General features: G+C 42.9%; 1 protein-coding gene across 6 annotated transcripts in view; it reads left to right on the top strand.

Annotated features, from left to right (window-relative positions):
• The window catches only part of eif4g3a (eukaryotic translation initiation factor 4 gamma, 3a), a 56,791-nt gene that overhangs the window by 34,806 nt on the left and 8,314 nt on the right, over positions 1 to 13,671 (top strand). For all 6 annotated transcript variants that reach the window (XM_061687121.1, XM_061687124.1, XM_061687120.1 and 3 more), the window contains 14 exons: positions 465 to 1,220; positions 1,720 to 1,805; positions 2,938 to 3,223; positions 3,903 to 4,027; positions 7,807 to 7,926; positions 8,600 to 8,755; positions 8,855 to 9,052; positions 9,817 to 9,963; positions 11,229 to 11,465; positions 11,606 to 11,710; positions 12,651 to 12,789; positions 13,001 to 13,113; positions 13,262 to 13,352; positions 13,505 to 13,628. In XM_061687121.1, coding sequence (XP_061543105.1) covers positions 465 to 1,220; positions 1,720 to 1,805; positions 2,938 to 3,223; positions 3,903 to 4,027; positions 7,807 to 7,926; positions 8,600 to 8,755; positions 8,855 to 9,052; positions 9,817 to 9,963; positions 11,229 to 11,465; positions 11,606 to 11,710; positions 12,651 to 12,789; positions 13,001 to 13,113; positions 13,262 to 13,352; positions 13,505 to 13,628 — 2,683 coding nt within the window. The remainder of the gene's footprint in view (positions 1 to 464; positions 1,221 to 1,719; positions 1,806 to 2,937; positions 3,224 to 3,902; positions 4,028 to 7,806; positions 7,927 to 8,599; positions 8,756 to 8,854; positions 9,053 to 9,816; positions 9,964 to 11,228; positions 11,466 to 11,605; positions 11,711 to 12,650; positions 12,790 to 13,000; positions 13,114 to 13,261; positions 13,353 to 13,504; positions 13,629 to 13,671) is intronic.

A 13,671-nucleotide genomic window follows, 5' to 3' on the forward strand; every position in this document is an offset into this window, starting at 1 on the left:
GAATAAATAAAGGATACTCGTGCCGGCACGACATTATAACAAGTAGCTGACGCCAGCGATAATTAAGAAACATTGTCCAGGTTAAGATTTGGTGACCAGTCAACATGGTTCTCTCCATACAAGGGGTGGGGGACGGGTTACCTGAAAAAGGAAATGTTTCCACACCTATTGAAGAGAACTGAACTTGTGAAAGCCCCGATCTTTGCTTTTCGCTGTGATTTGTAATTGGTGCCCCAAAATGGTAAAATTAGACTTTGTCCCTCCCACTTGCATTGTTGAAGCCAAAGAGTGCACAGTAATTCACCATTATTTTACATTGGCTATCAGTCCAATTTCTGAAACATAATGTGCTCATCTCCATCATGGCGGCCGCAAGCTTGTCCAGAGGTGCATGAAGTCACAGGAAATCTATCTGTTGAAATGAATAGATTTACACTTGTTACCTGTATTTTTGGTTCTTCCAGATGAGACACCAAAATTAGAGCCATTGATCCAAAAGTCTTCCTCAACTGGGCTCCTGCAGCTGGAAGCTCCCCCGGAGAGACTGGAAGCCAGCGCTCCTGAATCAGAAACCTCTTCCCCTGTTGAACCAGAGCTTGCCTTCCCTGCCTCACAGCCCGCCCTCGTTGCCCTCCCGCCCTCAGCCGTCGACACCGATGACCGCCCCCCCTCGACTGCTTCATTTCCCTGTGGCGGGGAACATAAACAATCTTCGGCGGCACCTTGTATTCCCAATGCTGACAAGTCTATCTCAGACGTCCCCTCTCGGACTCTGACTGTCTCGCCGTTGCCTGTTCACAAGGCTGTGAACGGCGTCATAGAACCTGACACCGAGGTGGACGTGACGGCCCCTGAGCCGCCTTTAACGTCCCCATCTGGAGCATGTCCTCTTGCTTCTTCTCCCGCTTTCCAGGAGACCTCCTCTTCTGAAACGTTACCCTCTGACGTCAGGCCGGAGGTGCCCATTGCTGCCGAGCTGGCTCCCATGGCGTCTTTGGCAGTAGTGCCAATCTCCCTGATCTCCAGCCCCGTCACGGCTTTGCATGTCAATCTCCCCCCCGGCCTTCCACCTCTAGTACAGGCCACAGCGGAGACAGACGAGACCAAGAAGTCCCTGGACAGAAAGGACCTGGTCCTCAATGTGGGGACAGAGGCACCTGGAGGCATTGCTGAAGATGAGCTCCAACATAATTTGTTCACTAGGAAGAGCCCCACTACAGGTACTATAAGAAACTCATGCAAAGAGCCTAAAATGAAGTGTAGGTTTGTCCCTGAATGACCTAAAGTAGTCCTCCTCAAGCGTTTTACACCAAGTGCCACCTATAAAAACACTTAACTCTCTAAGTACCACGAGGGTGACCGATATTATAATACAGTAACAAAGTAGGCCTAAGTGTTCATGAAAAGTTTTATTTCTATAAAGTACTGTTTTTTGAGATGTGAGCTGTCTCTTGACCATTTTTTTTGTCTTGAGATATGAGCACTTCAGACCCCCACCCCTAGATGGCTAAACTAAATATTTTCTTGGTTGTTTAATTTCACACTTAATGGGTGGGCAGGCACTTCAGATACCCAATTGATTGGCTATACTGAATGTAAGTGAATTTTCTATATTATGTCCCTATTAAAACAATTCATATCATTAGTAAACGTTTGACTTTCAAAGCCAACTGTAAGAAATGTGTAAGAAAAGTTCTAAAGTGAGACTTTCATTTACAGTAAATCAGACTTCTGTTGTACCAAAGACCTGGATGAAACCAAATGAAATGATCCACTCTGGAGATTCACCTCTGAAGGAGAATGAGGTAAGAGAATGAAGATGCTTGGACATTTTTCACATAGGTGAGCTTTCATTTTCAAAATGAAATTCCCTGAATAATGTCAGCGAATCAAAGACACGCATTCTGGTGGCAGAGAGAGAAGGGGAGCAGAAAGACACAATAAATCATGGGGAAAATGTTTCCACATGTGCCGCAGGAAAGCGCTTAGACATGACTTTAGAGTCGAGCAAGGTGTTATTCATCATCCTCGCTGCTCGTTCAGCACACAGTTTGTAAATTCAGCTGTGTGCGTCTCATTTCCTGCTCCTCATTGCTGAACAACCACACCCATACATTTTTATAGCCTTTTTCATTGCTTGTTCTAGTTTAACGCTATGGACAAAGCTCCAAACCAGCATTATATTCGATGATTGACGTAGAAAGAAGAACACATCCAGGGGTCCTACGGCGGGGACACTGGTGGGAATGAATAAAATACCTTTTTTGAAGCACTTAGGGCAAACATTCTGGGTGTTGTCGACTACACCATTTCAATCTCTGTTCTCAACCGGGTAGCCTGAATGCTCCCATGCAGCTGATTTAATTGAGTTTGAAGGGTTATTTAGTTTCACTAGCTATGTGTCTTCCTCTCTACCGAACCGAGCAGGGTTAGCATTAGCGGTGGCCACAGTTTTGCTCACGCCGGTCAGAAGACCGTCCATGGAATAAGTAGTCACATGACACGCAATTAGAGGAGTTTTGCTGAAGAAATATAACTTCAATCTCGACTTGCCTTTCTTAAAATTAGCTTAAAATAATAAAATTAAATAAGTTTGGTAGCACTGTGAGCTCATATGGCTCTATGTGCACCAACTCTGGGAGTTGGAAGAGATGTCTCGCGGTTCTTCCATTTCTAACGCAACACAGGTCTGTGTCTTAGAGTATTGTGATACTGTATCTTTACAGGCTTAAATATGTATATAAGAAAACCAGCTGAACGGTGGCAAAGAAAAACTCCCTCTAAGGACAAAATTCTTGATTGGGTTGAGAAGGAGGGACAGCGGTAAAGGGAAAAAGAGGATAGAAGGGTTGAGCGACTGGTGGAAGGGCAGTGGTAACGTGCGTGCCTTCTTCTGCCGTAAACCGAGAAATCTGTATATATGAACTCTTGCTACAGGACGAGCCTCGGCCCATAGATCCAGTCGCTGTGGATCCGGCGCTACAGTCTGCTCTGCTGGGGGGCTCTGTGGCCCCGCCATCGACCTTTCACACTGTCGACGCCGCAGCTCCAGCCAGCAGCCCCGTGGCCGACAGGAAGCTGGCCGTCCCGGAGGAGAACGGCGATACCGAGCTGGAGCCTTTAAGGAACGGGGCATGCCACACCTCGGAGACGGAGAGCAGCGACAGTGGAGTGTCGCCCGGGGAAAGAGACAACTCCACCAAGGCCTTGCAGGACATGGAAGGTGAGAGAAATTCCAGGAATTTTCAAAATTGGATACTTTCCATTGGAATTAATGGCAATAAACCAGGAATTTACAAAATTGAAGTTGGCTGTTAATAGGGAACATAAATGTTGTTGGGGGCATTATATTTGAGCATGATCCTGATTTAAACAAGCAAATTTTATGTGAGTAGAATTAGATATGAAGAGCCCATCGCCTGAAAGGATTTAACAAAAATGCAGAGACTAGGCTTAAGAAGCTTGAGGGAAGAGGCTTCTTTGTTTGCATGTTCAACGGGACTTTTTTGGAGGGAAAGGGGCTCTTTTCATTTAACATTTTGAAAGGGACTTGATATTTTATGGTTGGGGGGTGCATTTTTGTGAGATCTTAAATGAAAGAAATTATTGTTGAATAAATATTGAAAAACATTTAAAGGCTTTTTGATTTTGAAATCTTTCATTGTGCAAGGATGTCTGCTTATGATATAACAAAATGTTTATATTTATTTTTTAATACAATACATTCCAATTTTGAATATTTCCGAAGTTCAGCCATCTTCCCATGAAAATTTACCAGATTTTGTACCCCTTTGTAATCCTACTCAGGACAGCAGAAATTATTTGATTAATCATGACCACTTATGTCTAGTTTTCTTTTTTTTTTTTTTGTGCCCCTTCTTACGATGTGCTTGTTGGTCCAGACCTGTCAGATCCCAGCAAGAAGCGGCAGTATGACAGGGGTTTCTTGTTGCGTTTCCAGTTCATGCCCGCCTGTGTACAGAAACCAGAGGGTCTCCCACCAATCAGCGATGTGGTGCTCGATAAGGTGAGTACATCATTTGGTGGAAGCTGATGGTTGGGTTGATTATTTTATCTACATCATCTCCTGATGGGCCACTCTGGTTTTTAGCTACAAGCTTTTATTCTATAGCCCTGATATCCAGTTTAAGGTTCATGTACAACCCCAATTCCAATGATGTTGGGACCCTGTGTTAAACATACACGAAAAAGACATGATATTTAATGTTCAAACTGATAAACATTATTGTTTTTAGCAAATAATCATTCATTTGGAATTTTATGGCTGCAACACCAAAAAAGCGGGGACGGGGTCATGTTTACCACTGTGTTACAGCACCTTTTCTTTTGACAACATTCAATAAACGTTTCGGAACTGAGGACACTTAATTGTTGAAGCTTTGTAGGTGGAATTCTTTCCCATTCTTGCTTGATCTACAGGTTCAGCTGTTCAACAGTCTGGGGTCTCCGTTGTCGTATTTTACGCTTCATAATGCGCCAAACATTTTCAATGGGAGACAGGTCTGGACTGCAGGAAGGCCAGTCTAGTACCAGCACTCTTTTACAACGAAGCCACGCTGTTGTAACACGGACAGAAAGTGGTTTGGCATTGTCTGAAATAAGCAGGGGCGTCCATGAAACATTCCGTCCATAACAGTCCGGATGGTTCTTTTCCTCTGTGGCCCGGAGGACACGACATCCACAATTTCCAAAAACAATTTGAAATGTGGCCTCGTCGGACCACAGAAGACTTTTCCACTTTGCATCAGTCCATCTTAGATGAGCTCGGACCCAGAGAAGCCAGCGGCGTTTCTTGGTGTTGTTGATAAATGGCTTTTGCTTTGCATAGTAGAGTTTCAAGTTGCACTTACGGATGTAGCGGCGAACTGTATTGACTGACATTGGTTTTCTGAAGTGGTTCTGAGCCCATGTGGTGATATCCTTTACACATTGATGTCGGTTTTTGATGCAGTGCCGCCAGAGGGATCATAGGTCACAGGCATTCAATGTTGGTTTTCGGCCTTGCCGCTTACATGCAGTGATTTCTCCAGATTCTCTGAACCTTTTGATGATGATATGGACCGTAGACAATGAAATCCCTAAATTCCTTGCAATTGTACCTTGAGGAACATTGTCCTTAAACTGTTCAACTGTTTTCTCACGCACTTGTTCACAAAGAGGTGAACCTCGCCCCATCTTTGCTTGTGAATGACTGACCAATTCAGAGAAGCTCCTTTTATACCCAATCATGGCACCCACCTGTTCCCAATTCGCCTGTTCACCTGTGGGATGTTCCAAACAGGTGTTTGATGAGCATTCCTCAACTTTCTCAGTCTCTTTTGGTATCAGTCCCAGCATTTTTGGAACGTGTTGCAAAACACAATAAAGTTTATCAGTTTGAACATTAAATATGTTGTCTTTGTAGTGTATTCAATTAAATATAGGTTGACCATGATTTGCAAATCATTGTATTCTGTTTTTATTTATGTTTAACACAACGTCCCAACTTCATTGGAATTGGGGTTGTACTAATACAGTTTTTTTCTTAGTAAGACAATTCAGCACACTAGGAGGATATTGAATAAATCCTTTACAAGCTGTTGAGCTTTTATTTGATATTTTAGTAGTGCAGTGAATTGTCTAACTATTTAGGAAAAAGAGCATACAGGGGTGCCTTGATATAAGAGTAACTCAACATCCGGGTTTTTGGCGATACAAGCCGTCGTACAAACAAATGTTTTGCTTTGACTTGCAAGTACAGACTTAAAATACAAGCAATGTATGGTGCGGTGAACTCAACACACTTTAAAATACGCAGCAGTTTGGCAAATAGTGAATAATTAATCAAAAAGGAGGCTTCAAGCTGTTTAATGCCACTCCCAGTGTGTTTACTGTCAAACTAAACAAAACAAAGAATTATATCTTATTTAAAACAACTATCAGGGATTGATGACATTTCTATTCATTTCAAGGGGAAAATATTAGTTAAGATTCACGTTTTTAGTTACAAGTGTGGTCACGGACCAAATTCAACTCATATCTCAAGGCACCATTGTACTAGTTATATGGTCCTTAAACTGAAAAGCATTTTAAATCCTCATTTTTCACTGATGCTAATTTTTATTGATTTGTAACAGTACAGCTCCATGTACATTTCTTGACCTGCTCTGTGCCAGGAGGCACGTGTTGCTTTAGTGGTAAAAGAAAACAATTCAGCATAGCAGCAGCAATAATTATAATGGAGGAACTCTGCTTCTGATCATAAGATTACATTTGAGATGAAGACACAAACACACAGAGAACATTTACAGTTTTGTTACAGATTTTAGCTAGAAACATGAAGTTGACGCACATGATTTGTTTTAGCGGGCCCCGTAAAATGATGTGGGGGGCTGGGTCTGGTCCCTGGGCTTGAATTTGACACCTGTGCTTGAGTCCCTGTTACACTGCAAGTAAAATACTGCATTTTCCCACCTTCTTTCCTTGTCGCACTGATGTATAAAACAGGTGTTAAACCCGAGGCCTGTGGGTTTGCCACTACTGTATTGTTCCTTGACTTCTGTTCAAAACTTGTTTCATGATGCGAATCAGATGGAGGGGAAATTATGTAATAATATGATGGGGCTATTTTGCTACGAAACATTCGATACAGTACAGAAGCGCCGCGCTCTAGCAACAGATCTACTCCATAAACACTCAGTACACCTCAGGTTCTGTCAACCTGATTTCATTGGCCAGCCATAAGCTTTTGGCGATATGTCAAACTTGTTAACTCCTTGAATATCAGCTGTGCAACACGAAAAAAAGCAATTATCAAATGCCATTCATGTTTTAGTATTATAATAATTCAGACTTTTCAAACCGTTACTGTTGCACCATTTCCTAAAAAGAAGAAAACATGTTATAGATGATTTAAATAGTTTTGATTTTATATGACTTACTTGTCATGCAACACATCTAACAATCCAATTGTGGGATGCTGTGTAAAAGCGCACAGTTGCGGCAGTATCTCTCCTCCACTATGTAAATGGCAAAGGCGGATAAATGTTTGGTCTTCTGCATGAAGAGGCTCCTAATTTTTCTATTTAAGTGTTTAATGTGAAGCATAAGGATCTGCTGAAATCCTGTTTTGATTAAAATCACACTGCCGTTATGTCACTCTTGGCAGCATTAAGATGACGTTCCCCACCCCCCACCTATGTGAAAAGAGCTGCCAGACTGGCTGATGTCAAAACTAGTAGTCTCAGATCTTAGAGGAAAAAGAGTAGAGGAAAGGTCAATGAGGTGAATGCTTTATTCTTTCATTTTTCGCCTCTGCTCCCCCACCATCGTCCCTCTTTCTCCCACGTTCCTTTCTTTCCCGCCACATCTGGTTCTGACTTTTCTCACTGGATGGCCCGCTGAGCAGGGCTCACATAACGTACAGCCTGTACTGTTTAAAAAAAAAAAAAAAAGAGAGAGAGAATGAAAAGACACCAAGCAAACAACTAATGGAGCATGGCTGTCTATTGTGACAGGTCACCTTTAGGCCAACCTTTGTCAGAAGTCCACACCTTTTTTTTTTTTTTTTTTAAAGCCCATTTCTCACATATTAGCAGAGAATGACTGCTCCCCCTGCTGTTGAGGATTCACTCGTCATTGGATCCCTTTTCTATAGTGCTGGTCAGGTTCGCCGGTGAGCTGGAACCTATCCCAGCTGACTTTGACGTGAGAAGTGGGACATCGCAGGGCACATATAGACAACAAACCATTCACATTCACACTCATTTAGAGTCTTCAGTTAACCTGACTTGCATGCCATTGCAGATGAACCAAAACAAGTTGCCTTCTCGAGCCTTGGATGCCAGGGTGATTTCCAGGGGACCCGATTTCACACCTGCCTTTGCAGACTTTGGTAGACAGATGAGCAGTGCACGAGGGGCTATGGTGAGTCGCATAAATAGCTGGACAAACTCCTCTGGGTCTCAATGACTGGATTCAAACCATGATCACATACTTAGAGGATTAACCCTAGATGATCATTTCATGGGCTGAAAAACTGAAAAATATCTTTTGTGACGCGAGTCCTGGAACTTTTCTGACACACCATTTATATCCCTAACTCACTCACTGCCATTGACGGCTATATATGTCAAATATGCATTTTAAATGGGAGGGCTGACAGTGAATGTAAAATAGTCACAGTCCATCTAATGGAAAACGTGACCCAATTAGTGAAGACAAGTAAACGCCTCCCTCAAATAAATTCCTACCTTTTTCCCCATTAATAACATGTTTCATTAAGTGATTTAATGGTTTTTACATTATGCGCTTAATTGAATGCTGTCGAATGTGGGAAAGGGGATCCACAGTTGCCTATGCATTTTTCAGACTTTTTTGAACGCCGGGAGAACAATAAAACACAAAAGGCAATGAGTACACTCACACAGGAGCTGCTGTTGGTCTCAGCTCTCACTCAGACACTTACACAGACCCGCTGACATCACCCACCTCTTGAAGACACATGCATGTACATGGACACTACAATATGTAGAGTATTTTTTTTAATGTCTGTGTTTAAAGCGGTGCTGTATCATTCACTTCACATCTTCCCGCGCAGCTAATGAACATGGGCACGCGGCGGCCTCCTCCCAGGAAGATCATCATGAGCGTGTCAGTGAACGATGAAGTTAAACTGCAGAAGGCAGAGAACGCCTGGAAGCCGGGTTCCAAGCGAGAGTGTGTGGTCGACGACCCTGAAACGCTGAGTACACAGGTAGGAAAGTGTATTTTACCTACCATACATGTGTGAAATTGCTACATACGTTGTTTTTTTTTTTTTTTTTTTTTGTGTGTGGGGGCCTGTCTCCTTCAGGAGCTCTTCAGGAAAGTGCGCAGCATCCTGAACAAGCTCACACCTCAGAAGTTCAGCCAACTGATGAAGCAGGTGACGGACCTGACCATCGACACGGAGGAGCGACTCAAGGGCGTGATCGACCTCGTCTTCGAGAAGGCCATCGACGAGCCCAGCTTTTCCGTCGCCTACGGGAACATGTGCCGCTGCCTCGCCGAGGTAAAGCTAGGGCTGCAACGATTAACTGAAAACCTTGAATAATTCAATTACCAAAGAAGGTCGACGCAAAATCTCTGCCTCAAAGCTTCGCAGGGATCGTTTTTCCTCACAGGCTAATGTTACTACAGTCACACGCACCACTCCGTGTAGAAATAAGTTGGTGCCAAGGCTGTGAGCCAGGAGGATCATTTCACACTTAACAAGGAATATCAAGTGCAATTTGTGCGAGGGTAACGGTCTCCGTTTTGGGTTAATATTTGAACAAATAGGTGGTGTACAACCAGGCTTAAAAACCTGCAGCAAGTGTTTTTGGGGAATCCCATTAATCGTGTCGATGTGGATTTTCTTTTCTGCCTATGATCTGTTTCATGCCGCCACACCAACCCGAAACGTTAGATTCTGTAATATAAAACTAAGCTATTGCTCGTCTTTTTGGTAATATCTTATTATTATTTTTGTCGTTTTGTGACTTTTTTGCCGTTGTTGGAAAGGAAACTAAGGACACCCTTTATCCACCTCCTGCATAAACCTGGATTTTGTTGCTTGGATTGATGAATTAATTCCTGAGAATATATAACAAAAGTAATTCAAATGTTCAATTTCGATAAAAGTGATTATCAAAATTTGTTGAGCAATGTTTGCATCATTCTGCTCACAAACAAAAAAAAGTCTAAATAAATTATTCAGCAAGCATTATTTGTGCAAATGCTAGACGTTCAGTCTTTTTTAATTTGTTTGTGTGTCTGTCGTAATGTGTGGTACAGCTCAGAGTCCAAATAGGAGACAATCCCAACAACACAGTCAACTTTCGCAAACTGCTGCTCCACCGCTGCCAGAAGGAGTTCGAGAAGGACAAAGTGGACGACGACGTGTTTGAGAAGAAGCAGAAAGAGCTGGACTCTGCTGATTCAGTATGTTCCAGCATTTTTTAAGCTAGCTCTTTTTCAGTTCATGTGTCATAAGAGATCACCATTTCTGATGGGGAAAATTATTCAAATTGTATTTAATTGGTCCGCAAATTATTATTTTAGTTTTATTGTAACTTTTTAAGATGACTGCAAAACTGAAAACTCAAAAAAGAGAGGGACTCAGAGCTGTTGAAGATCTCTGTAGTTTTCTTCAATTCCTTTCTTGACCTGTTCTATTGCCCACACTGCTCTTCCTGTGACTAATGTTCCTTTTACGATATTTAAGTCAAAAAAATTTTAGGCAAGTGATGCCATTTGAAACATCACGGTAATTTTGCCGTTGACTTGGAGAACCCTTGAGATTTTTTTCCCTGACGAGCTTATTGGTAGATATTTTCAACTAAAATTTGTCAGACAATCAGAGAAGGGGTTCCCCAGAGGAGCAGACAAAATGAAAGGATTGAGGAGATATGTTGCGAAATAATGAAGTTATACTTTTTTACACTAATTTGAAGGTATTTTTTGACCAGATCTTTTTTGTAGGCAAACAAAAAAATTCGTTTTTGGGGAATTTAGCTCCATAGCTCGTACCTCAAATTTTTCCTTGCAAGTCCAAGCAAACAATTGTCTAAGCGCTCGCTTGTATCTTGAAAAACTCAGAAGCCGGGTCACTCGTATCTCAAGGCACCACTGTCTATATATTTTTTTGACATTTTTGTTTGGTGGTGTGCCGTAAGAAGAAAATGAAGGTAATCAATAAAGGTTTGGAAACACTGTTTTAAGCATACGGGAATTGCCACATCAGCTCAACATTATTATTTTTTTTGTGTATTATATTTATTATTGTTTTTTTGTTTTCCATCCATTTTCTTCACCGCTTATCTTCACTAGGGTCGTGCGCTGCTGGAACCTATCCCAGCTATTTTCAGGCGGGAGGCGGGGTACACCCTGTACCGGTCGGCAGCCAATCGCAGGGCACATAGAAACAAACAACCATTCGCACTCAAATTCACACCTACGGGCAATTTAGAGTCTTCAATCAACCTACCACATATGTTTTTGGGATATGGGAGGAAACCGGAGCGCCCGGAGAAAACCCACCCAGCCACGGGGAGAACATGCAAACTTCACACAGGCGGGGCCGGGATTTGAACCGGTCCCCAGAACTGTGAGGCAGATGTGTTAACCAGTTATCCACTGTGCCGGTGTTTTTTTTTTTTTAATATATTTTACTTATGGGTTTTCCTTTGTTTGTCATGGACTCACAGTCCACGGAGCGTGAGCGGCTTCAGGAGGAGCTAGAGGAGGCCAAGGACAAGGCGCGGCGGCGATCCATCGGCAACATCAAGTTCATCGGCGAGCTCTTCAAGCTGAAGATGCTGACGGAGGCCATCATGCATGAGTGCGTTGTCAAGCTGCTGAAGAACCACGACGAAGAGTCTCTTGAGTGCCTGTGCAGGCTTCTCACCACCATCGGCAAGGACCTCGACTTTCACAAAGCCAAGGTAAGGCCCATGATGATATTTTGTCTGCAATTATCTGTAAACGGCAGTGAAACGAAGCTGATTGAAGGAGCCACAGAGAACTACCCCACCCCGCCATTTTGAATCAACTCTTTTTTCATTTAATTTTATCCTCTCCTCAGCCTCGAATGGATCAGTATTTCAATCAGATGGAAAAAATTGTGAAGGAGAAGAAGACGTCGTCTCGGATACGCTTTATGTTGCAGGACGTCATTGACCTAAGAGTGGTGAGTTGTCGAAGGCCTCCGTGTAATTTGTCTCATATGTGTAAATGTCTTTTTTTCAAGTGGCGAACACACATTTCGATTTTGTAAAATGTGTGATACCCCACACAATGTAGAAAAAAGGGAATTGTGTGTTCTTACTGCTCTTGCAATTTGTAGTGTACTTGAGATGACTAACACAACACAGAGAACTACACACATACGCGCCAATATACCTGCATGCACACATACATATTTAGACATTCACATAAAACAAGAAAAAAGGACACCTGTATTTTCTATTGTTAGGACATATTGTTTTATCTGATTGTTGTGGGCAGAGTAGCGGCTCTTAGTTTGTTCTTTCTGCTCTGAAATATACGTACACAATCATGAACCTATGTTACATAAACCCCTGTATTTAGTAGTTAATTTATTCTACAAAAGTAAATCACCTTCACACGAGACTCATCAATACTAATAGCCAGCATATTAATAACTCCCTAGCACAAACTGATGTGATATCACACGGGCAAACAAAAGCGTGCTAGCACTTTATACAAAATGGTATTCACACATTAAACCCACCGTTTGGCTTTTACACACAATAATAAATGTTCGGGAGCACAAGCAAATTGTAACGGCGAACTAGGCTACATCGGCAGTTAATAGCTGCATCGGGAGAGGAACAGAAACTTACTTTCACTTTTTGTTGTGCATGAGGTTTATTGAAGGACCACAGCAACAAAACACATTTCAAATGCAAATGAAAAAAAAACATAATTTAAATCTAACAAGCCCACCAAGGTCCCATTAGATGGTACCAAAGTAGGCGAGTAACAGAAAATAAATTGCCCTGAATGCCAAACCGCAAATATGCGGACTTCACTGCACTGTGCAATGCTTCAAATGAAGTTTGAGACCACTGAATCTGACACTGTTGTGTTTATCCCTGTCTCTGCAGCACAACTGGGTGTCGAGAAGAGCCGACCAGGGGCCAAAAACCATCGAGCAGATCCACAAGGAGGCCAAAATCGAAGAGCAGGAAGAGCAGAGAAAAGTGCACCAGCAACTGCTCTCGAAGGAAAACAAGAGACGAGGAGGTAATCTTCTTTATAAGGCTTCGATTCACCATTGCACGGCTACAAAGCCTGCTAACATTACCACTTCCTCTCCCCATAATATATATAGATATGCCGCTTCACTCAGCAGCCACTAGGAAGCATTTACTGCAGCTATCTGACCGTTAATGTTCAGCCTCAATTATCCCTTACTTTCCTTGTAAAGGTGGGTGCCTCTTGCTTTGTTCCATAGATATGCGAGAGCAGAGAGAGCCACGCATGCCCAGAGAAGAGACATGGAGTACTGTGCCCATGACCAAGAACAGCAGGACCATTGACCCTAATAAGATCCCAAAAATCTCCAAGGTGAGCCACTGCTGCAATGTCACTACGTACTGGATGTATGTATCTCCCTCTGTCTCATCCTCCCTCCCTCTCCCTGTTATCTCTGTCTTTCCCTCCCTCTCTGTCCCTCTCTCTCTCTCTCTCTGATACATTCACACCATATCTGTAGCCACAGATGGACGAGAAGATCCAGCTTGGCCCACGGGCTCAAGTCACGTGGGTGAAGGGCAGCAGCGGCGGAGCCAAGGCCAGCGACTCAGGTCTGATCCTTACACTTCAATTTCCAAGATCTTCAGCTCCCTCTCGGGATATTTTTCGTTGTTTAACAGAGTAATGACTAGTTTCCGACGTTGCCTGTAGTTTGTTAAAGCTTCTAGTCACCTATTGATGTTTTTTTCACCCCCTCGTTCAGAACTATCACGGAGTGGCGGCAGCCTCAACCACCACTCGGCGCTGCAGTCGACACTCTCATCTCAACAGGCCTCGTCAACTCCTCCACAGAACCCGGACTTGGACTCTAGGAGGACTCCCGCAAGGTGAGCAAACAATTGAATCAGATACACAGGTCGGTACATATCT

Source organism: Phycodurus eques, chromosome 10 (assembly GCF_024500275.1).
Source record: "Phycodurus eques isolate BA_2022a chromosome 10, UOR_Pequ_1.1, whole genome shotgun sequence".
In the NCBI taxonomy this organism is placed as follows: Eukaryota; Metazoa; Chordata; class Actinopteri; order Syngnathiformes; family Syngnathidae; genus Phycodurus; species Phycodurus eques.